The following is a 23,793-nucleotide window of genomic DNA, read 5'->3' as shown; positions in this document are numbered from 1 at the left end:
CTTCTTTTTTTTCTCTCTCAACCGTTCGTTTCTATGATTCCATTTTTACTATGAACCTATTACATACTCTTTTTTTCACTATGTTTGCTTCACTTTTCCCTTTTTGTTATACTCGCCTGTCCCTAATATAATAATAGAACGTAGTCTGTCGTAGACCGAACGCAGGAAGGGAAATGAAAATAAACAAAATATGCGTAATGTACTTTCTTCTTCCCTCCCCCGCTCTCTTTCGCGCACCTTCTTCTACCCCCTTTGCTATAATCTTTCTCTGTTTCGTGCTTAATAAACTTACTGAGTACCGATTTTCTAATTCATTTCACTCTTGTACGGCGCGTGCCATAGGAGGATTCAGTGTATCAATCAGATCCCCATACCTTCACATTGGCCGCCATATCCTTTCTGCTCGAAACCTACACCACCACACACACATCGTTCTAGATTCGATTGCCATTCCTGTCATTAGTAGTATTCGCACTGTTTTGCAGCAGGAGGTGCCGAGAAAACCTACGCCGGAACAAAGGCCGGAAGGTGAGGAGATGCGAAACCACTGATGGATGGCGGGCCGCATGACTCTGAGAGACAGCAGCAGCACACCAGGGAACAGAATAATGATAAATGCTTAATGGTTTTGTGCGCGTTGGCTGCTACAACATGCGTTTATATATATTGGATCGAGCACATTCAAATAATCTATACGGTGGGGAAGGAAATCTTAAAACATAAAGGCTTATCCTTCCGCGCTTGTCCACTCTCATACGCACACCACACATACTCGCACACGCAACCGAACTATACCCAATTCCTATTTTCATTTGACTTTCCGTGTGTGTGTGTGTGTGTTTATTTTAACTCCACTTCCAAAAATATAGTCTCGCAGAAGAATGTATTTTACACAACTGTCCCAAAACAATTGTAAAACATCTATTAGCCACAGATATCAATGTAGGACGTACAAATATATAAATATATACACACACGCGCGCGCGCGCCGCATTCGCAAATAAAGTCGGAACCCAATATCAAAAGGTATACACAAATGTTACGCAAAACTCACAATAAACAATTGCACATAAACGCTTCCACAAAACGCCAATCATCGTCGTAATGTGGATGCGTGGAACTATTGCTTACGAACAAACAAACAAAAAATCAGAACAGAAACCCCTGAACTGTATGTATAAATGCACCGGGAGGTTTTTACCTAACAATCGCTCCAAATCTGTCGCTTGCATGTCGGTGGCCACGAGACGCTCTTAACGTAGTAAAGGCATTTCAAAGCAACACAACACCACAAATATAACAACTAATAGAAACACATGCTGCACATGAGATTAAGCTAATTGGTGGTGTTACCAAGCACACATTTTAAACACATAAATTAGTTTTTTCTTCTTCTTTTGCGGTATTGCGACCACATTTGCCTGCACGGATTAGTTGTCCCAAATATGTCTGTGTCTAATTCGATTACGAACGGAACGTGCTGCTGGAAGCAGTACGAGCCATCTTCCGTGTGTGTTGGATTGTCTCTAAGAGGAAGGAAAGCATAGCGAAATAAGGACTCTTGCTCAGAAAACAGAACGAACGATCATGTGCGCACGTGTGTTGAGTGTGTGTGTGTGTGCATATATAAATATAAATATGTATAATCGAGGGCTTCCGGGTTCTGCCTATGTTTTTCGGTGTGCTGTTGCAGGGTGTTATCTTTTCTTATTTGAGTGGTGGCTATGTTGCACGTGGGTGTGTGTATGTGTGGTTGTCGAAACCGGTGGCAGATTAATTGCCATCGAACGATCAATTCACTTCTCTTTTCGGGTGGAAAGGTACATTTAGAAAATAAAACCTTCTGCTATTACTTTCTAACTGATTTCTGTCTGAATGATTGAATTTTCGAAGGGGTTTCTTCCTGTCTACCGTTTCGATCTTTTCTCGCTTTCTGTACGATCACGATCTTTGCGCATTCTTCTTCACGATCAGTCCGGGCGCGTATGTTAGATGTGTGTGTGGGGGTGTGGTTTTTTTACGTTGCTCTATGCTACATGATTCGGTTTACGGCATTCGATTCGATTGGGGACAGCGATGTGGTACGTACGGTGAGATGTGCACGCAAAAACAAACATATACAGATCATCCTGCTTTTTTACCTTCCCCCGCTCACTGTTCCTTTCGCTCTCGCAACATGCCTGTTTTCAGCCCCCATTCCCATGAGTTATCATCCTCCAAATGATTGCACCGTCAAAATAGGGGTGTTTTGTGGTTGCTCATTCTATTGACATCTTGCGAGAGAAATACGAAATGTTCGCGTCCTACTAATTCTGGCAGAGGTTTTGTGGAGGAACGATGTTGGACGATGTTGTGTTTTCTACTGTTCAACGGCACCGGCAGATTTGAGCAGGGTGAGTTCCTTATCCTTCGCTTGCACCACCGTGCGCCAGTGGATGTCCTGCTCGATCACCTTCGCTTCTAGGTTTTTCAGCATGTTTTCCTGCATGTAAAAAAAGGACGTAAAATGAGTTGTTCATTAACTAGTATTAGTAGTAGTGTAGTCCATCAACAAACGCTACGTACCGTATCGGCTATGATAGACTTATACTGATCTACGGTTTGCTGCATCTGCTCGTATCGCAGCGCCATCGCTTGCTGATCGTCCTCGGAGCCACTATCGCTGGTCGCACCGTTCTTGTTCGTGATCACGACACCGTCGTTGCTGTTTTCGTGTAAACTACTATTAACGCTGTTGTTATTGGTATTAAGATTATTATTAGCGATTATATTGCTGCTACTGTTAATCCTACTGCTGTCACTGTTGCTGTTGGCAGTGCCAGAGCTTTGCTCTGGGTGGCTGTTCGTGACCACCGCGTTTGTATTAACGCCACCGCTGGTACTACTGCTGTCGTTTGCGGTACTGTTGGTGGGGTGCGGCGTCCGCTGCAGGCTCTCGTACTGCTCCTTGATGCAACCGACCGTTGCCTCGAGCCAGCTCTGGAAGTCGGTGGCATCGACGGGCAGGGCCGACACCACACCGGTCGGCTGCAGCAGCTGCACCAGCAGATCCTTCATCCGGTTTTGCTCCTCCAGCACCACCTTACCGACGTCCACCTTTTCCGCACTACTGTTGATCAGCTTCTGTTGCTGCTCCTAAGAACCGGGCGGAAAGCAAAACAAAAACGCACCACATTGCACGCGTTAGTAGTGATCTCTCGCTTGATCTGTATGTTACATTAGTTCGTGATGAAGATGCGCAAGATGCCCGCAAATGCTTGCCCCCCCTCCTACCCATTTTCTTTTCGCTTTGGGAGTGGGACCAACGCCATTAGGGGGTTCTTTCTCCCATCCGCCATTTTGGACAACACACATCTATCACTTACAACATTCTCCGTACCCGCATTGGCTGGCGTTGCTGGCGTCTGTCCTCGTCGGCGTTCGGCATCTTGCAATGCCTCCACCAACTTCCAGTTTTTCGTTCGCAAATTCTACTCACGATTTGCGGTGGTGGTGGAGTTTAAGATTTTATTTGCCAAAGCACACGTGGCAAACAAAATTCCCAACCACAGCAGCAAAAGTGGAAAGGCAATGCATGATGGTGCGCCGGTTGTAGGTGGTGGTTGTGGTGGTTAAAGGAACAAGTGGATGCAGAAGATCATTCCAAAGCAAATTGGATTTGCGTGGTGGGGTTTGTTGTTGATCGTTTTAGGTGTACGTTTGCGTGTCAATCGATTGTTGTTTGTGTGTTGTTAAGATCAAATAGTCAATGGACAACGGAAGCAACGGGACACAAACGCGCGTGCATTACAGCAAGAACGAAAGAAAAGAAGAAAAAACAAATTCAACGTAAACGGACATGCGAATAAGCAAATATATGTTTTTTCTTAGGTTGCAGTAGGAACTGTCGTTTAACTGTACAACATGCTTATGGTTTTTTGTTTGTGCAAACATTGCCTTTCACACGGGTGCGCTTAAACTAAATGGATAATGGAGGTACGTGATTATGGCACAGTTTCATTTGAAAAACAAAAGCTGGATTCAGCATTTTTTACATGGCATCAAATTCAGGGTTCAAACCTCCCGCCAATAACATATGTATCACTTCATTTGCAGAAAAATTGCAATTCTAGCAACATTTTCTATGTAACTTAGACATTTTGAGGCAAAAAACCGCAAAACGTGCTTGATGTTCAATATTTTCAATTATTAAAGATTTTTCCCGTTACTAAACTACACGAATGTAACGAAATTCAAACAGTTCTTGAACAATCAATCAAACTAGAAGTGTTATACAAGCTATAGATGATAAAGTTACGCACAACTACACTGATATAAAGTGTGATCGTAAAAAAAACTCTATCAATATCAACCAGATTTTGCAATAAAGTAAATGATTTCACTAAACTTTCAAACACACACACACGCAAACACATACACACCCATACGATTTTTGTTATTACATTACAGGGCAACGTCGTTCATCCGGGATACCTTTCAGTCCACACGAAGATATATCGACTTCCGAAACCTCAATGAAAGCCGAAAGTAAACCTTTGAATTGTAATTGTTACTCATCTTTTACACACTCGAACGAAACACAAGGATTTCCTTTACATTCTTTTAACCACAAACTGACACAAAATTGCATAGTACATGGACAAAAGTAAAACAAATTAAGATCACCACATACTACACAAAGTAGTACACGCCAACAAAAACAGATGTACCTTTCATCCGTCGTGTTCATTAAACATCCGAGCAAGATCGAGTCTCAGGAAAACAGTGTTGCACTGCCTACTTACACATTTACAGAGTACAAAACGAGTAATGAACCAGACACACAGAGTAATTCACCTTTATGTTAACAAAAACCACTAGAAAACCATCACAGATAAGTAGTCGAAAGAAAATGGAGGACAAAGGGAACAACATAGCATGGACAGTAAGAGCAGACCCAGCAAAGGATTCACCGCTTCTTGACTTACATCATTCTTTTGTCGTTGCTCTTCGAGCTGCTTCTGCAACTGTTCCTCCTTCGCCTTCAGCTCGTTCGTCTGCTGTTTGTAGTCCGTCATCAGGCTCTTGCACTCGACCAGCTCGTTCCGATAGACCTCGAGCTTCGATTTGGTAGAGTCTAAGGCATTCTGGAGGTTGCGGATTTCGACGCGGTTGCTTTCGTCCGCCTGGTTGGTGGCGTGTGCCGCAGCTGCAGCGGCCGAGGCAGCCGCCACTGCCTGTTTTTGTTTCGCCTGTAGTTCAGCCTTTAGCTGGTCAATTTCGTAGCTCTGCTGTTGGCAGGTCTGGCTCAGCTCATCCTTCTGGCTTAGCTCCAGCCGCAGCTGGCGTAAATCGTTCTCGTAGGCAGTTAACTCTACAGAATCACAAACAGAAAGAGGAGAGAGAGAGACGAGAGAGGAAAGAATTAATAAAACACAAGGCACAACAATTCGGCGTAACAAGCATGCCCGTTATCATAAGCCGTTGCAATCAGCTGACCCTTACTCACCCTGTACACGCTGTCTCATGAGCTCCTCATTGTTGTGTAATAAAATTTCGAACTCAGTCTTTTTCTTCATCATTTCCTGTGGAGATGAAAAAAGCGTATATAAATTATTCTAACTGAACGTCGTTATTTTGCAACAGAGAGCGATAGATTGCAATCTCGCCAGAGACAGAGATCGTTGAAAGTGATCCACGGCATCACAGTTGATGTGCCAGGCAAGCTGTAATCAATCTACCATCATCCGTACAATGAACTTTGAACTGACCTCCTCGGACTGTAGCTTTTCATTCAGCAGCTGGCTCTTGGCCATCAGCTCCTGCTGCAGTAGCTGCAGATCGTTGTTCAGCTGCGCAATCGTTGCGCCATGATCCTGCATCGAGGCGTGCTCCTTGGACAGTTGAATATATTTTGCCTGCAGCTGCTGGAACTGTATCGACATCGCCTGCTTATCATTTGCCTGCTTGTCCTTGATCGAGTTCAGCTCCTGCGTCAAATTGTGAACCTCCTGCTTCTTATTGTTCAACTCCTCCCCGTACACCTTGAGCACAGCTCCGGCCTGCATCTTCTCACCGTTCAGCTCCTGGCGAAGTTCCTTCAGCTTGGCGTGCAGCCCAGCTGCCGCCTTCTGCTCCTCGAGCAGTGCCGTCTCCTTTTCCTGCAGCTGCTTCTTCAGCTTCTGCAGCGGATCTGAAGGATCGTTCCATTCGGACGGATCCTTCGCCAGCGTATCCTGCTGCTTGTTCAGCAGGAAGTCGATCAGTATCTGGATATCGTTCCGTGGCAGATCCGCCTTGTTGAGGATGTTCACCAGCGAGTGCACGTTCGCAGCGTCGGCCATCTCCACCGCCAGCTCTTGCGTGATCAGTTCATTTTTCTTCCTCTTGTTCGACTTGTCCTTGTGGGCCGAACCGGCGCCAGATTTGTTATCAGCGTTTGTCTGCTTTTTCGCTTCAGCAACGTGTGCAGCATTTGCGGAATGATGATGATGTTGCTGATGATGCGCCTGCTGCTGTTGATGCTGCGGCTCGGTAACATTAGACGGAGCATTGTTCTTGGGGGAGAGTTTCGATTGATGGTCCTTCTTGTTCTTATTTTGCTGACGCTGCTCCTTTGGTGTCTGCGCCTTTCCAACCTTGGTATCTTCCTCGTGTTTCTACATGACGATAAGGTAAAATCACTCAAATGTTCCAGGAGAAAGAAACGCATTAACCGCTATTTACCTGCTGACGAGCAATTTCCAATGCATCTTTCGGGTGTATTTCCGCAAAGTGATTAATCTCAGGCACGGTTTCTACCGACTTCACGAGAACCGGCTCTGATTTGTTCACCAGAATGCCTCCAGTTGTCTTTTGCTTGTTTTTCTTACCACCTTGTTGTTTGTTATCTTTTTTCTAAAATGGTAAACCATTAAATACATTAATAAAAACAGTAAATATCATTCCTATTTGCAGCTCTACCTACCTTATTGCCACCGGCATTTTCACTCAGCGGAAATGCTTCAGTTTCTGCGTACTCCACCGTCAGATTTGTCGTCTGTATGACGCGCTTTTTAGCACCGTACGTCAGCGGATTGATCTCCTCCTCGAGCGGACTCTCGGATGAATGGCCATCACTTTCCGGTTCTACCACCTCGACCCGCTGGTGCTGCTGTTGCTGCTGTTTCGCACCACGGTTCTTCTGGTTCTGGTTCGCATTGCCACCGGAATGCGTTTTCTTCGTCCGCTTGTTGGCCGACTCCTTGCTGGACTTGGTCGGTGGTCCGGACGATGCCGGCGACGTTAAACCAAGTATCTTTTCGCGCATTTCACGCTTTTCCTTTAGCATCTCCTCAAACGATTTACCCTTGGGCAGAAAGCGGCTGATAAACAGCATCGACAGAAGGGAAAAGAACAGCACAATTACGATGAACGACAATGTAGTCAGATCCATTTTTGCATGATTTGCTGTACGCGGGCGTTCGGCGATGAAAGAGTGTTGCCAATCTGCGTTATCCTGTATCACCGGCACAAGTGTGTTAGTGGCGCACGATCAACACGATCTCCAACCGAAAACGTTACTCCGATAGTGCCTCTCTCGAATCAGTCAAATGAAGCTGTACATATAAAAACAGAAAAAAACAATGATTAGAGTTAATGTGCGGAGAACTATAGCAGCTAATTGTACACGATACGGGTTATCGTGCACACGGCGTCAACCGGTGGCTACCAGCAGAAATTAATAAAATATAAATGCTCCACTACTGTGACGTTGGGTGCACACTTTGTCCAAACATTCCAACACCAAACACACAGTGCGGGGTTCGATATGATACGCCAAACAGGAGAGACGACTACCACCACATGCTACGGCGTTGTCTTTTCGTCCATTTATCGCCATGTAATACACTTCGGAACTGCGCTGCGTGCCGAACGAAGTGGACAACGCGTCAAAACAGTTACCGACGTGGCATCCAAAAGCAAACGGCACGCTTACTTAATGATTTAAGACTATTCTGTCAGTTCCCGGGTTGCTCAAGTGATCCTTGTACTTTGGCACCGCGGGGAACGGGAAGCAACACACACTGCTGTCTCTGTTTGTTTTAACCCGGACTTCCCAGTTAAAGCAATGGAATCGGAACTCTCGTTGATAAGTTTCACGCCTTTTGATTAAACGCACACAAACCCTTTCCGTATTCGAACCTTCCAACGGGTTTGAATATGGCTTGATTGTTTTCTGCGGGCATTTAGGCTTCTTGTTGCTCTTTAGCATAGCTGTTTTGCTGAGCTTACTCAAATCAGATCAATAGCAACGCATGACAGACCTACTTTGATTCCGTATGACGCATGCAGATAGATCCCCAATCTGGTGTAGATGAAGATAAATGTCTCACACACACACACACTGTTTGCTCATCACAGCAACCTTTGTGGAAGATTCCGGAATGGTGAACTGAATCAATTGATTAGACAACTTTACCGCAATTAATTGTACTTCAGCAAGCGATAATTCAACATTTACACAAGTTTCAGAGATAGTTCTGTAGCAAGCAAAGTGGTCTGAGCAAGGTTGTCTATCATAGTGGGAAGTTGCGTCAGTGTTGCGAACCTCTCAAGCAGCTTGTTGTGTCTTTCTTGTTCTACTATAAACGCGGCTTAAAATGCTCTTCTAGTCTATGGACAACATCCGCCGGCACACATTGTTGTTTCTTCAGATAGCTGTACGAACAGCACAAGATCTACTGTTAGAAGGTTAGAATTTCTACAAGATCAGCAAGAGATCAGCCTTTTGTTAGCAGTTATGTAAAACCCCGCTACACGGGCGGTATCGTCGATATATGGAAGTTTGATTTAGCAACGCACCAGTCTGGGCGCGCAATCAACGTGTCATAAAGATGTGCCCGTGTTCATCATCACACTCTCACTTTTCACGCTTGCAAAACAAAGAGCACCAACCCTCCACTACTGATGGGGTTTTCGTGTAGTTAGGGGCCCAATCGAATGGAGGTCGCGCTCACCCGGTTCCCCACGCCACCGATATTGTTTGTAGGGTGGTGGTGCGTGCCGGCGTACCCGCGCGTACTGCTTGTTTCATTTTAACTGCCACCACTGATTTCTTATCGCGCCGTGCAGAAGAAAACACAACCATAAAGGAAAGGCGCAAGGGGACGAGATGGTTGACCAAAAAATGGAGGTGTGCCATGAAACTACGAAGGGTTTTTTTTTAGAGAAGCGCACGAGAGCGCAAGGGCGATATCAAGCTATTTCTTTATGAATGAGCTAGCTATCAGCAGCGTAGCAAGTGCGTGGCTCGACCGAAATGGACGATCTTGTTGCTGCTGCTGCTGCCGTCGCCGATGGAACCCTCCAGCATAGTCAGTGCGACCGATAACAGATAAAAACCGTGTGTTTGTTTGTCGTCGGGACGGTTGGGGCAAGCCAGTTTGATCGGGCAATAGACTTTGGGGATTTAGAAATGGACAACATGACCGGACTCGTGATAAGACGTGATGCATTGCATAATTCCAGCATTTGCTGGCTTGAAATTAATTTCAGAATTCGAAGACTTGAAAACTTGTCCACATCAGGAAGCGCGGCCACACTGCTAGTGAGTGGAATTTTAAAACAGCATTGGTTACGCCGTTTTTCCGAATGCCGCGGCGCACTATATCAATCAACGCCTTTCGCCGCACGGTCGGCATGCTTTGATGTGTTTGCGAAGCGAAAATCAATGCGGTGTGACCATTGACGAATTTCTCACCAACGCACCAACCACCAATTCGTTCGGGACGGTGGTCCCAACTTTTACCGGTGGTCTTACATTTCCGCTTTCGTTTTTTTTTTGCTTGTTGCTGGTTTCCTTCGAATCAAAAAATTTGATACACACCGCTCGACAGGAAGTAAGTGGAAATGCGTTTTAATAATAACAAGAAAAAGTAAGTTAATTACTAGTTTGTTGTTTTATGGTCTCAAATTCGCTTGGATATGCCGCGCGCGTTCTCAGCTTTCTTTGGAAGTCGTTTCGAATTAAAAACACACCTTCCCAATGAAACAATGAAAATGTATGAAACGCACTGGCAACGTGGAACGTCTACAGAGGCAACAGGCGCGCGTTCGGCAGTCGCACCAATGGTGATCGTACAGAGCGAAGATCGTTGCGCAGAGTAAGTGCCACGTGCAACTGCAGTAATGCTGGCTAGCAGTGAACCATTTAAACGGGGAAAGAAAATGGTAACTAAACACAGATGCATTTTCGCTTGTGCAAATCCGATACACTCACGCTGCACAACCACCACATATTCCAGTGGTTGGCAAACACCTTGTTGTTGCCTGGAATCGGCTGGAAAGGCTTTGATTAGTGAGGAATTCATTCGTCTTTAGGCCGACAAACTTCTCCTAGCAAAGCCAAAGGGTTAAATGTCATTAAACTAACAACATTTAGTCAATATCGAAAGAGAAAGGCCAAATTTCGAAATGTTGTACTAAACACAAAAATATTGTTAACTCGGCATTGTCTCACAGTAAATTGTAAACTTTCGATAAATAACACAATTATCCAAATATTGTTGTAGCGTTCATGATTAACGACCTCTTAGCTTATCTTCTTCATTATCGACACCAAACCCCCAAGAGGTATAAGGTCTGCCATTTCTGGCTTTGTACGGGGAATTGGTCCGGATGGCATTTTAAATCTACCAAACACAGTACCGTGTCGGCCCACTTTTAGGTAGCTAAGAATTCTTTGCCTCTTTTTTCGAACCTTGGCAATCAAGCGATCAAGACATCTGATCACAACGTATTTACAAGGGTCTCCAAATCTCAGAAGCACAACAGATTTAGACGATCGTCAAGTACGTACTTCGCCTAATAGTGTTAAAGCGCATCGGTACCGATTGTCGAGATGCATTGCCGACCACTGATATAACAAAACCCCATCACGGCGCCTCAATTCTGTGGTCCAAAGGGGAAGGAAAAAAAAAGTTACGTGGCAGAAAGGAATCGTTACTTGCCAAGGGTCAAACGAGTTCTGCCCCGCACGTACGGCACAAGATATTCCAGCTAAAAATGCAACCAACACAAATATATTCGAGACAAAATGAAAGACAACCTCTCCAAAGAAGCTCATGGGGGCGGTGGGCGCGAATGCCCGGGGAAACCCTCTGAAGGTCACAGATCCTCGATTGCGACAAAACTGGTCCCGGTACGCGTAGAAAGGTGATAGTTGGGGTAACTGGGATCTGAGGGAAGGGATTTTTTTTTAATCAATGCCAATCGCAACTGTACGGCGGAGTACGGGCAATATATTCGAGAGAGATAGAAAGAAGCGTATGTTGAGAAGCCTTCGGAGACTGAGGTGAACCACACCGTGGTCTACGATCGTCTTCCCGCGGGACCAAGAAAGGAAGCAACAAAACCAGTTACGAACCACGGTACGTGTGTGTATGCGTGTGCGTTGATTCCGCGTTTGCTTTTCATGGTCGTTCGTTCCCTAGCGCAGATTGTGACGATCGCAGATAGCTACAAAACCTGAAGCCACTGACTGCTGGCGGTGGATATTGGCCGATTATCCCGCTGGTAAGCTCCACAAGGAAGCAGAGACCGGTGCTCAACCTCGGCGCTGCAACTGCGTGATGTTCCAGCAGCATAACATGGGGTACCATCATCGCGATCGTGGATGCAATGCGAGCAGGAACGCAGAACGTGTAGTAACGATAATGGTGGTATTACACGGCCACATTCAGACCACCGACACACGATCATTCGTCACGGAAAGATCATGGATAAGTTACGGAGCGTTGCATTATATTATATGTGCATATAGCGTATGTGTCTGTGACTGACGATCGGGTCGGTGGATGACGTACGCTGCTGCTGCCTGTCTGAGACAGTGGTCATAATCAAGAAATTATGGTCCTGCGTACAAGACTATGACTTACAATAAGCTGCAAACCCTGAGACAACGAACTTAAGTGTGATCGTTGCCAAGTCATGGCCCGGCGAAACCCGCTTGCCAGACAACCTTGTAAGCATCTTTACTCCTTTGTTCTATCTATCTAGAGCCGCACTGAAAGTATTTCTGGAGGTTAAGAACACCAAGGTAGATCTTGGGAATATCCTGATCAAGCTTTCTTTTAGTAGTTAACTTTTATACAAAAAAAACTCTCCTCCAACAGCAATGTGGTGGTACTATAAAAAAGCTACCATTATGTTAATTCTCTTTGTAATCTCATGTTTCGTCATAGCCACGGAACGAAAAGACTACAACGGATGGATCTCTTTAGGCAAAAGCTAACCATCTGCATTCGCCACCGTCTGGCCGTACTCCACGGAGTTCATTCGCGTCTCTTTAACTACTAGGCTAGAACAACCAATTACAAATTCAGCTACGGCGAGAATCCCGACCTCGACGCGTAACGATCGGATGGCGTGTGTGTGTGTGTGAAATAGCTCTTCTCTTACAGTGTCCCCCCTCCCTTTTTCGGTTCCGATCGCTTTTGCGCTTTCCACTTGGATCAAACTATACGCTCGCAGAGCAGGCAGGCAGGCAGGCAGCATAACCGCGCGCGTTCATGATGAGTTCATACCATTTTCTCACTGTCTTATTCTCCCATGTTGAAAAGAATTGCTCCACGTCGCCAGGCCAGAGGCAATGGACGGCGAAGCAGAAGAAACGAACCAACACAATCTTCCCCGTCAATTGGCAACTAAAATCTGGATCGGGGTGTACCGGCGCGAATGGTGCATATATTCGTCAAGTGTATTCATCGCCACGGTGATATCCATTGGACGTCTTTTCTCTATCTTATACTTATCCGTACATTCTTTGGAAATGTCTCAGGTGTGTTTCCCTTGTTCTTTTTACTCTGTAGTCTGATGATCTGGTGATCGATGAATTCGCTATTTTCTGAATCGTCTGTAATGTTTGCCTGTGGCTTTACTAATTAGCATCTTATTCCATTCAATCATGTGCTCACGATCATTTAGTCCGCATTTCCTCGATCTCTTTTGCACATTGTTTCAATTGCCTTTAAAAAGAGTCTATAACAGTCAGACCATTCAACCGCGCTATGATGAAATGCCCCAAAGTCTCGCGTCTCATCTTGTTTCCCTCGTCTGTTTTACCGGGATTTTTTTTTTCTCTCAGAGCGCACTTCTATCAAAATCGCCACAAAACATCATCATCGAAGTGGTCGGGAATTTTAGAACACTCTCATTTACCGAGTTCCACTGTTCCTCCCATGCTTCTGTAGCATTCTGAAGCCCGGCCGCATCTTGAGACACGATCAAACCCAGGCCGTTTTCTAATTTGCTTATTCAAGTGTCACTGACAAGTGAACAACAGCTACGGGCGAGGGAAGATCGGTACACACGTTCAGCCGTGACCATTTGCAAACCCCCATCGGTTATGGGCGATACGGGGCCGGGTACGCAATACACATCATCATCTGCTGGTGGCAATGATGACGGCGCTTCGCGGGGCCACACACAACACTCACGCACTCGCATCGTGAGTGTAATTCGGAAGCAGAATGGCAGTGCGCCCTAGTATGGCAGCAACACATTGTAATATATTTGGTGCGTCCCCATTCTACAAGACCGGTCGCAACCGCAACGTGTGCGTGTGTTCTGCCAAACGAAAACCCCAAAGCTCATCTCTAGAACTCGGCACTTGCTGATAGGCTTTATAAACGCGGCGAGGGTAATCTATTTTTCCCCCGCTGCGTGTCGCATTAGCGGCAGGTTTTCGAGGGGTAGAAGAGACCGAGTGGGGAAACAGGGAAAACCTAGGAAAATCCACCATCCGTCAGGGCGCGTTCTATTCAATTGTGTCTGGGGCGGCGGTTTAATCGCATCGTTTGGATGTGTATGTGCTTCCGAATGTTTCTGTGTCTCGTACACACATTTAAATGGATCGCATCAACGCACATCTATTTGTTTGTCCTTTGCATCTGTTGGCCGTGTACCATTGTGCCAAAATGTCCAGTGTTCAGAATCCTTAAAAACAATACATACAAGAAAAATGAATCATGTTTTCTGTGTTCGATTATTACTAGCCAAATAATTCACCCTTCCAACCACACAGCTTTAATCCCACCAGCAGTAATGAAAACAATTAAATAAAAAGTGTTGTTTTTGGTTACGATGATTTAATATTAGTTACACACATATATGATTGCCCATTCTTCTAAATGCCGCCGTACAAAAAACAACTTTTTCTCATACTGAAGACGAAAGTTCCCAGCGGGGCAAGCAAATGAAAACCTTCCGCCTGCGAACTACAGATCTACCTCAACCCCTAAATGCACAACTGCAACTGGGGGGTGGAGAACTTGCTTCGTAAGACCCGCCTCTCCCATCTCACCACCCACCAGACAGGTATGGCCGACCAAGCAAAACGTTGTCCACGTAGCACTGTGGTTGGTTTGGTGTTTTTTATGTATGAGGATTGAAGGTTTGACCGATCCGGAAGCGATAAATTTTGAGTAGTTTTCTGGTGGAAGACACAATGCACAGAACAAGTGCAAATTTGACACCCTTTTCACGGGGGGGAGGCAAGAGAAATAAGTTACGCATCGCAGGTAAAAGTTTTCCACTGTAGCCTCTAGTGTGTGCATGGACAGGGAACTCTTTGGTTGCTGCGATTAATGTGTTGTTCGATTTGGATCTTTTTGTATTTTACTGATTGTTCATATTGTGTTCAGCTTCGAGTTCTAGTCATTTGTTTCGCTGAAGCGCACACGCACTCGTACGGCGACGACTCATACCAAATCACAAAAAGGCACATACTCACTCGCACACACACAAGCACACATGCACACTAGGCGCGGGTTAACGGACGACTGGATACCGAAAGCAAATACCTCTTTTTAGCTTCCTTGCTGTCACTAGCGCCCAAAACCGATGCTAGATTAGAACTGGTCACTCGGTGAAAAATCCCAGCATTCGGGATGCGTTGTAACCGGCGGCTGCTGCTACTGCTGCTGGCAAGATTATCCTTTCAAAGTTGGCACCACTACCACCTTCACGCTCTTGGGCAATGGCTCACAATCCCGGCTGTCCAGAAACGGCCAAGCCTAGCCAAAGTGTGTATCGGATGGGGAGGACACGGACCCCGGACGCCAACGTCACACTACACGGCACCAGAATGGAACGGATGCGAGAAGAACATACACGCGCACAGACACACACACACACACTCACTCACGCACAAACCGGACCCGAGGGGCACGCACTCCGTGGCCTGGGCTGTGTAACAACGGAAAAAATGGGAAACCGAAAAAAAAATGGCCTGGACACAAACGACGGCACGACGTCACACAAAAAATGCCCCAACCGGGATGTGGTAAACCGGATAGACCGAAAACGGGAAACCGATTTTCCGCAAAACGCACACACGCACCAAGAGACTTCCACGACGACAGCACGGAAACGAGTCGGCAGGCGTGTGAACGTGAATGTGAATCGCGCGAGTGACAAATTTCTCTGTAAATTGAACACGTAGGAACAGAATGGAGTGAAATTGAACACGGAGAGCAGAAAATTGAAGCGCGACTGCACGCACACAATCGAGCGGCGCACACCGACTCGACGTACGGTTGGACGCGAGCGAGCGCAAGCTATAGCGGTGCAGGCGGGCTTGAGCGTGATGCAACACACCCAGAGCGTTTCGAGCATGGGTGGATGTGTGCGTGAAATGATGAGGTCAATGAACATGTACGCGATGCTAAGGCTGCATGGGTGTATTAGCGTCTGCCATGTTTAATCGTTGTGCTGACAGTTGGTGGTTCGGTTGGTTTTCGATTGTCAACGAATTGTTTAAATAAATTATTAATTTCGAGGACAGACAACTTCAGAAGGTCTTAATATTAAAATTGCTGATTTTTTTTACTTGAAACATAATGTGTTAATTGGTTCTTTTATCATTCGCAATGATGTTAAGGTTGGATGAAACTGTTACGATATCCAAAGGTGTTGTTGGACCTCGTTTTAGTGTTTAAATTTATCTTTCTATATTCTATATTCATTCAATGTTTCAATTCATAGTTTCATTCAATGGCCATTAAGCACATTTGCTAGGGCCAGGGGTGGTCTACTAAACCTCCTCTCGGTGAATTGCTCGTACGATCTGATATATAACACGAATAGTCACCGGCAAAAGTCCGATCCCACGCCTCCTCGTGGCGTTACTGGATACACTGGACATACTGGGCCTCACCACCTCAGTATGGCCTAACTAAGTTGGGACAGCTGTGGGCCGCGAGATGTAGGAACTGATGTAGGTCTACCCTAAAATCCGTTTTGTCTGCCGGAGACCGGGAGATGTAGGAACCTTGAGTACACATGGAAGGTCAACTCTAAAATCCGTTGTATCTCCGCAGGGTCGAGAGTGTAAATAACTGAAAGGTGGTCTGCGGCTATGGCGACGCTACCACGCTACCGACGCTACATTCAAACCTAATATTACGCGGCCTTGCAGCAGGACCGCGTGTTGCTGGATACTGAATATGGACTTAATAGTCCATTCCTAATATACGTTGTGTCCTTGTCGTTGTGAAATTACCGTGAGGGTTACCGGGAATTGGATAAATCCGGCCCAACCATTATAAGTAGGCCGTATCATGGCTCCGTTGGGGCAGAAACTTGCAGTCCTGAGACTAGTTGTTTTGAACGCTATTGACTGCGCACCGCCTCCGCAGTCCTGCGAGGCTAATGCAAGATTGGGGATAAGCGCGGTGCCACCTGTGTGCCAATGCGCCGTATCTCCAGCATTAGGTCAGTGAGTTCTCCTCATGCACTAATTATCCAGAGTCTCGCTCACATAACTATGACCTTGATCTCTACAACAAATGTACACAAATGTGTAGAAATCGGTGTCTACGTCAGTTGAACGCTTGAGGCCGTCTGCATGCTCCTTGCGGGCAGTTTTCGGTTCGTAGACATCGTGGTGTGCGCCGCTGTAGTAGTGCGCCACGTGGGCAAACCCGCCACTGCAGCAACAGACTCGTGAGGCACTGTACGCGATGATTGACTTTGAGGAAACATGGAGGAGCAGCCTCTCCATCCTCTAATCTATTCGCAGACCGTACTTTGCCGATCGCGAGCGGAGTAGTTGAAGCACAGGTAGTTGCATGACTCCGGTGTGGATTCCGTGATCATCTCGAACGCTTGACATCTAACAAATGATTATCGCGCGGCGCCGTGGGAGTTTTGTTAGCCTCTTAGTAAGGACAAATGTACCCAGATAGCCTATGCTGACGGAAATGTCCTAAAGGGCCATCCGGCATAGGTTCCGAGACTTAAGGAGTTGTTAGTCCGTAGGCGCTCCGACGAATCGGGCAGTTCCCTGACTATGGTGGTCCCTGTTTGAGCAGGGTCACTTGTCTAAGGATGTGGGTTCTCTATGAAGAATCTCTTCTCTGACAATCCAAAAGAAATAATCACATTCACTAGGCGACATTCTTTCAATATGATATAATTCTGCTCTATATCCTACAGCGTGACTCGTTAGCAGGAACGAGCAAGATCTTTTCTGCGAAGAAAGCCTTTTGCAGTCGATGTTCCTTTAAACCTCTGTTTTAGAGCATGTTTTGTAAAGAGTTTCCAAGTAATGGCTTGATAAATTGGCCAGAAAGTGAACCACAATTTACAAGCATTGCCAGTTGGTTTGTGGGATCGATGTTGAATTGTGATCAAAAATAAATCCCAAATACAAAATGTGCCTCCTTTGTGGCACGTAGCGATTCCATAGGAGAACAGGGTTGGAGATTTAGACCACCAAGAACTCGTGGAAGATCAGTCTACTGTAGGAGTACTCTTTCCATCCCAAAGATGCTGCTGATGTGATCATGATATAAACAAGAGGGTTAAAGTGTGTTTGACATTGCAAACCCACCATGTATCGTGTGCATTTACATAAAATAAATAGTTTTACTAATCTTTTTCTTATTAATATTCGATACAAATTGAACGATTTCAATCATATTAAACATTGTAGAAGAGAACGAGAAGAATTACAACGAATATGTCACGCAAGAGAATAAATTAGGAAAAATGCACCAGCTGGCAACACTGCTGTGCGGGGTGTTTGTTTTGATTTTCACATATTTACACGTCGCACCCCACTAGGCAATAGACGGCAATACTCGAAGGAATATGATAGAAATTAATGCAAAACTGCTCAGAGATCAAAGTGCGGTATTTATGTGCGGTGAGATCGTTGAATGTTTGATCGATTTTATCCATCCATCCTTACCGGAGCACAAAATTTCTCAAAGCAATAGGTAAGTGAAGGGTAATCCATCTACCGAAAGGAGTGTGTGTTTAACAATACGGTTCTTCCCGTTTTAGTGATATTCTGGAAAATCTCGCATGGGCAACGGTGCAACTGCACTGTTACTGTAACGCTTCTTTCAACGAGAAATCATCAACCGATGCTGCGGCCAACCGAAACGTTGGTGGAAGCACATCGCTAAACGCGAGCAATCAACTCAAGGGCGAGGTGCTTCATTCAACCGAACCGAAGATTCTGTTCTGTGACCTAAGGCTTTCCCCCGGGGAAGCAAAACAATGTATGTGTAGACACAAATGTTTTCTAACTGATTAACAGCGTCCTTTAATGGTTCCTTTTGCAGTTCTTTATCGTGAAACAGTTCCACTTAATACACCGCCCACGTACCGTGGCATCCGTGTGAAGTATTATTATAAGATAACGGTTGCTACACAGCGCCTGGGTTCCACCGTGCAGGCACTGAACATTCCCATTCGGGTGCTTCCGCTTCCGCTACCTCAGAGCGACCTCGACGAAGCGATCACCCTGAACGATGAGTCGAATGAAGATTTGGCGCCGAACAATCCATTTCTCGAGAAAAAAAGACCACCATCACGCATTGAGTATGCGCTTCACTACTTGCGGGGTGTGACCGCACGCCGGCGCCCGAACTTCTTCATGATTAATAACAAATGGGGCAAGGTGGGACGATTCTGTTTGTTCAAGTCAGCTTACAAGCTAGGCGAGGATATTGTGGCCACGATCGACTTTAGCTGCGGAACGATCAAATGCGTTCAGCTGTCGGTGACGTTACAGTGTGAAGAAACAGAATTGAACAGTGGTAGTTCATCCGCGATAGTCACTGCAGGCACGAAGCCTGAACTGGCCGGTTCAGATGACGCCGATACTTCCGAAGCTGCGAACGAACCGGAACGACCCAAACATATTTCCCGTGTTACCAACTACAGCAAACATCACGAGGTGTGCCTGGGGATGCTACAAACGCAAGTAATTTTACCCATTCCGCTACACGTAACGCCCACTTTCCGCACGGATCTGGTAGAGGTGAGCTGGCGTTTGCACTTTCAGTTCGTGACAAGCACGAACCCAGAACTGAGCAGTGAGATGCTGCTGGATCGTACCAGCGCAAACGAAGACGAGCTGGAATGGGTCGCTCCAACCGATATTGCGATCGAAACAATGATATGGAGCCTTCCGATAACGATATACCCGACGGCACCGTTGCAAATACCGCAGCCCTGCGGGGAATACAAGCTGCACATAAAATAAAATTGTGACATTACCTTTGTTGCCGAGCAAAAAGCGATCCAGTACGTATGCTTGTTGGAACAGTAACGTTTTATTCTACTCCATGTCCGAACCCGACCCTACATCGTCGTCTAGATCGTCCGGAACCTTCGACTCATCCTGAACATCCTCTTTGTCCCACCCTGATTTCTTCCCCGTAAGGAAATCGGCTCGCAAAGCGCCCCACGTAGATTTCGGTTCATCCTCCGAATCCACCTCCGATTTGATGTCATCCTCCTCTTCCTCCTTTTTGACCAAGTTATCTACTAGCTCCGACTTCGCCCGCGGTCCGCTCATGAGCACGTCCAAAAACTCCTTCCGGTTGAGACTTTTCAGCACCTTGTCACGCTTGTATTCCAGTTTACCGGCATCTTCCAACTTTCGGTTCACTTCCTTCTGTTGCTGCCGCACGGCGTTGAATAATTGTACCGTGCCTCGGGTGGCCACTTTCCGCAACGTTCTTTCACGCTCAAAATCGTGAATGGAAGGCCGCACCCGTAGGCCTAGAATGTCTTTCTGTCGGAGCTTCTTTAGTGCTGCTTTTTGTCGTAACAGTTCTTGGGCCAATTTTAATTCGGACGGTTTGTCTTCCGTTTGGTCACCGTTCGTGGATTTCGCTTCCTGTTTGACGGTGCCTTCAGCACTTACCAGCTCGAATTCGTACTCTTTACTTTGTTTCTTTTTGCGTTCCTTCTGTTCGTCCGTGGCCGCCTTGGAAAGAATGTTTTCATCGGTAGCTTTGCGCAGGAACTTTGCCATCGCTTTGGCCCATTTCGTGGGTTCCCCAGACTGTTCCGTATCGTCGGGAACGTCACCACCTTCATCGCCAAGCTCCATTTCATCTTCCGACATTGGGTATTCCTCGTCGGATAGAATCTCATCTTCGCCGCTGCTATCGTCTGCCAGTGAATCACTATCACTGTCCGCAGCAGCAACGGGTTTTACTGTAAGGCAAATCAATGTGTTAGCTTCTAACGAACATGAAACACTTTGTTAACATACGTACATTTTGTTTTTGTCGCAGACTTCAACATTTTACTGCGGATTACATACAACTTGCAGAACTAAACAAGCAGCTTTGTGCCAACACGTGCGACGCACCCAACCAAAATAAACCGTATTTCACCTCCTGCTCTCAATGACAGCAAACTATACCCAAAGTGCATGTCACAGCTGGTACGTCTAGTAGGCCCGCCATGATGGTTAATTTGACAATGAGGGGTGAATGTGAATTTGTAAACAAAAGGTTAAATTTCACTAAAATACAATTTGTTTGAAGTAGAGATAGTGCACAACTGATAACTTTACTACGGAACTAAATATTTAAATACAAACACTAACTGAAACCTATTAAATTATCAAAAACACTGAGAACATACATGTTTTTGTGTCAAACAATCTGTCAGCCGCTTGTCACTTTTCTCCGCGAGGAAAAACCTTGCTCTTTACTGCTTTTCGAGTTGCGTGCATCGTTTTTCACGAGATTGTGTGTGCCCTTGTTCTTGTCCTATCGCTCACAGCGACTTTGTTTGCTGTAAATCGCTATCAATCACGGCATCGTCCGGAACGGAAGCGAGCTTATTTCCGAGTCACCTCTTTCGCGTAACGTGCGTTCAATATCGGGCGGTGAATTCCGTGTGATCCACTTGGTTTGGTGTATCCCACTAATACCTGGCATTCCACCATCGTTCGGTGTTTATGGGCGGTTGCCCGTGAATGGGTTATACGTTAGCAGCAAATACCAGCAGCTGTCTCCCGCGCAACAGGAACAACCGTGAAGGTGCCGTTGGTTGCATCGCCCGTCGAATAGCGCATCATCATCATCGTTGCTTCGCGTTGGCGCATTATCATCACTAAAACCAGTCTGTCGTCCTTCGGCAGTGTGTCTTCGGTGATTGTTGGTTGCTAGATGAGGAAAGAGACTGCTGCATCAAAACGCTAGATATCTAGACTGTGCCGACTTTGAACCCAGCCAGGCACATTTCAGTTCTCCGGTTAACAGGCGCGTGGAGTGCGTGCATAAAAGTGCCGTGTAGTGGAAAGTGCTGTAAGTGTTGCAGAATTCACACGGTAGTTAAAAAAACAGAAATTGATGACATAAATCCTCAGCCAGCTTGCCAGCTTCTCATCATCAAATCGATCTGTGTGTTATTTGATGTGATTGCTTTGATTTAAGATTAAATGTTAGCAGCAATCTGCAGTAAGTCGAGCAAAGTGTGTCCAGTGTGTTCGTTCCAAAGTGCGCCAAGTGTGGTATTTGTCAGCAGATAAGGAAAACCCGTCAAACCTCTCAATCTGCTGGAACCTGATTGCCCGGTTTTGCCCACGGTAGAAAATTCCCTATTCTCAGCCAGAACTAGGTCATCGGCCGTATCCTGCTTCTGGGAGTTGGGTAAAGCACGGTCCAAGCGGTGGCAGCGCATATTATGTTAACCTGGGCACACAGCTGTTAGCAAAGCGGGAACGGCAGAGTATAACCAGTGCAAAGCTGGAAAGATAGTCAAAGTGCCCAGCAAGGACATCACACAGGCGACGACGAACGCCATCCCCGGTCGAAGGACACATACTCTCGATATCGTCCACCTGCCTGCACACGCTACAAAGCTGGAGAATGCCGCTAGCCAACTCGATCGACCCATGGAGAGAGAAAGTCCCAATCAGTATCGTCGGTATCGAGGTACGTAGCTTCCCGGTCCGGTCTCTATGTCCACTTAACCTGCCGTCGTGTGTCTCTCTATTTTATTTATTTATTGTTCTTTATCGGCCCTTTAATTCGAAGGGATCGGATCCAGGGCTTGTGCTGGTTCTGATTTCCGCTAGACCATCCTTCTATTCCTTCCTCCCTGTTCCATGTTAATTAAAGTTCCTCCCTCTGCCCTGTGTATTCCTTCCTCAATTACTGTATGGTTTTTACCACGCTTATGCTCATTTCAATATACGCTGTTAATGGTATGATTTGTTCCGGATCTTCTGTTCGTGACCGTGATTTGCTTTGATTGTGTTTATTTTACCGTTCCTGTTTTTTTTTGGTTCTTCATTTCCGACAACATTCATTGTTGCTATTCGTATACTATCTGAATTGAGACGTCTGCAGTTATCATCTGATGCTTGCATTTTAGCTACTAAGGGCGTTCGCATAGGGCCCTCAGGAATAACAATTATGGTGTTTATGGTTTGGCTTTCAATTGGTTTTAGTGTTTGGTCGATTATTCGTGTTTACTGTACTTGAAAGTCATACATGAATCTTTCGTTTATTATGCGATCTGATTTGTACCATCTTTGTGTATTCTTTAATGTACTGTAATTATGTTTTTTTTTATTTTAGATCTCTTCTCTTCTATGAATCTGAGCGATCTTTGTAACTTTCCTCCACACTACATGATGTATCATGGATCTTTTTTTAGTTATCATCATACTCAACTATGGCTCAAACGTAATCTCTTATCATGTATCGATTATCTGTCCTCGGTTCACACAACAGCATCGGAACAAAATCGAACTGATAGCAAAAGTCAGAGCGTGTACTGTAATAGATGCGTTGAGACGTTTTTCTTTCTGTTTAGGGTACTATTTGCCTATTCATGTTCGTTTGAGTGTTTCTCTCGTTTTGGTTCTCTCTCTCATATCAACACATCATTAGAACAACTTTCAAGGACCGCTAATGGAAGCTATGGAACGTTTGGACGTCATGGTATTAACGTTCGCATGGCCTGCTAATTTAATTTACCCATTCATCTAGTCAATGCTTACACACATCTTCAAGTCAAGGCACTTTGTATACAAAAAAAAAACACGGCACAACCCAACCGAAGTCACATAAGGATGTGCAATGTTATATGAAAACATCAAGAATTGAAGTCCAAGATACTAAGAAGAGTGGGGCGGACCGGTGATTCGATTCAAAACCCCAAACACCCGTATGCAGGACTGACTATCCGGCTTCGGGTAAATAAAGTCAAAGAAAGCTAGAAATGGCAGGCCCTTACACCTCTTGAGCGTGTTAATAAGGAAGAAAAATTGAAGTTGGCTAATTTGAATTTGTTAAAATAGTTTTATTATTATCTGTACAAGTTATTCTGACGTGGCTAACGTGACTGAAAGCAGGAAAAAGGGTGAACAGGGTATATGAACGGACGAAGGGCAAAATCTGAAGAATAAAATCTGCTATAATATATACCATGCGAAAGATAACTTGCGTCCAAACATGTTTATTGTTGCTTCTCTTTTACATACGGACTTGTATTAGTATAACTTTG

The 23,793-nt window shown here is 45.6% G+C and overlaps 4 protein-coding genes across 6 annotated transcripts in view; 2 read left to right on the top strand and 2 right to left on the bottom strand.

The window, feature by feature from the left end:
* Positions 1 to 1,318: 1,318 nt before the first annotated feature.
* On the bottom strand, positions 1,319 to 15,472 carry LOC128308570 (myosin-J heavy chain). 2 transcript variants are annotated; one of them, XM_053045503.1, is made up of 9 exons: positions 14,823 to 15,472; positions 6,947 to 7,577; positions 6,706 to 6,876; positions 5,751 to 6,638; positions 5,489 to 5,564; positions 4,968 to 5,353; positions 3,366 to 3,470; positions 2,566 to 3,135; positions 1,319 to 2,482 (listed from the first exon to the last, which is right to left on the bottom strand). In XM_053045503.1, the coding sequence occupies exons 2-9, from the start codon at positions 7,412 to 7,414 to the stop codon at positions 2,360 to 2,362; spliced, it is 2,787 nt and encodes a 928-aa protein (XP_052901463.1). In that variant the 5' UTR covers positions 7,415 to 7,577; positions 14,823 to 15,472; the 3' UTR covers positions 1,319 to 2,359. The 2 variants fall into 2 exon arrangements, with proteins under 2 accessions (XP_052901463.1, XP_052901464.1); XM_053045504.1 differs by lacking the exon at positions 3,366 to 3,470.
* A 2,614-nt stretch (positions 15,473 to 18,086) lies between these two features.
* Positions 18,087 to 19,519, top strand: LOC128310322 (RAB6A-GEF complex partner protein 2). The gene is made up of 3 exons (XM_053046934.1): positions 18,087 to 18,242; positions 18,310 to 18,530; positions 18,594 to 19,519. The coding sequence occupies exons 1-3, from the start codon at positions 18,115 to 18,117 to the stop codon at positions 19,517 to 19,519; spliced, it is 1,275 nt and encodes a 424-aa protein (XP_052902894.1). The 5' UTR covers positions 18,087 to 18,114.
* Positions 19,520 to 19,551: 32 nt separating this feature from the next.
* On the bottom strand, positions 19,552 to 20,666 carry LOC128310323 (RRP15-like protein). Its single transcript, XM_053046935.1, has 2 exons — positions 20,544 to 20,666; positions 19,552 to 20,481 (listed from the first exon to the last, which is right to left on the bottom strand). Exons 1-2 carry the CDS (start codon positions 20,569 to 20,571, stop codon positions 19,595 to 19,597), a joined length of 915 nt encoding a protein of 304 aa, XP_052902895.1. The 5' UTR covers positions 20,572 to 20,666; the 3' UTR covers positions 19,552 to 19,594.
* Positions 20,667 to 21,150: 484 nt separating this feature from the next.
* The window catches only part of LOC128296695 (ribosomal protein S6 kinase 2 beta-like), a 29,210-nt gene continuing 26,567 nt past the window's right edge, over positions 21,151 to 23,793 (top strand). For both annotated transcript variants that reach the window (XM_053032160.1, XM_053032159.1), the window contains exon 1: positions 21,151 to 22,214. In XM_053032160.1, the coding sequence (XP_052888120.1) occupies positions 22,149 to 22,214 (66 nt within the window). In that variant the 5' untranslated portion in view covers positions 21,151 to 22,148. The remainder of the gene's footprint in view (positions 22,215 to 23,793) is intronic.

The sequence above is a fragment of the Anopheles moucheti genome, chromosome 2 (assembly GCF_943734755.1).
Source record: "Anopheles moucheti chromosome 2, idAnoMoucSN_F20_07, whole genome shotgun sequence".
Classification (NCBI taxonomy): domain Eukaryota; kingdom Metazoa; phylum Arthropoda; class Insecta; order Diptera; family Culicidae; genus Anopheles; species Anopheles moucheti.
Note: the sequence above shows the minus strand (reverse complement) of the source record. Positions and strands in the feature narration are given on the sequence as shown.

Bases quoted from the DNA above. Each gene is read 5' to 3' on its own strand.
- LOC128308570 (XM_053045503.1), bottom strand. From the start codon at position 7,414: ATGGATCTGACTACATTGTCGTTCATCGTAATTGTGCTGTTCTTTTCC. The intron at 5,565-5,750 runs GTCAGTTCAAAG...TCATCTCCACAG, and splicing joins AAAAGCTACAGTCCGAGGAG to GAAATGATGAAGAAAAAGAC. The intron at 3,136-3,365 runs GTAAGTGATAGA...CCCGGTTCTTAG, and splicing joins ATGCGGGTACGGAGAATGTT to GAGCAGCAACAGAAGCTGAT.
- LOC128310322 (XM_053046934.1), top strand. From the start codon at position 18,115: ATGATAGAAATTAATGCAAAACTGCTCAGAGATCAAAGTGCGGTATTT. The intron at 18,243-18,309 runs GTAAGTGAAGGG...TTCCCGTTTTAG, and splicing joins AAAATTTCTCAAAGCAATAG to TGATATTCTGGAAAATCTCG. The intron at 18,531-18,593 runs GTATGTGTAGAC...TTCCTTTTGCAG, and splicing joins CCCCGGGGAAGCAAAACAAT to TTCTTTATCGTGAAACAGTT.
- LOC128310323 (XM_053046935.1), bottom strand. From the start codon at position 20,571: ATGTTGAAGTCTGCGACAAAAACAAAAT. The intron at 20,482-20,543 runs GTACGTATGTTA...TTTGCCTTACAG, and splicing joins GTCTGCGACAAAAACAAAAT to TAAAACCCGTTGCTGCTGCG.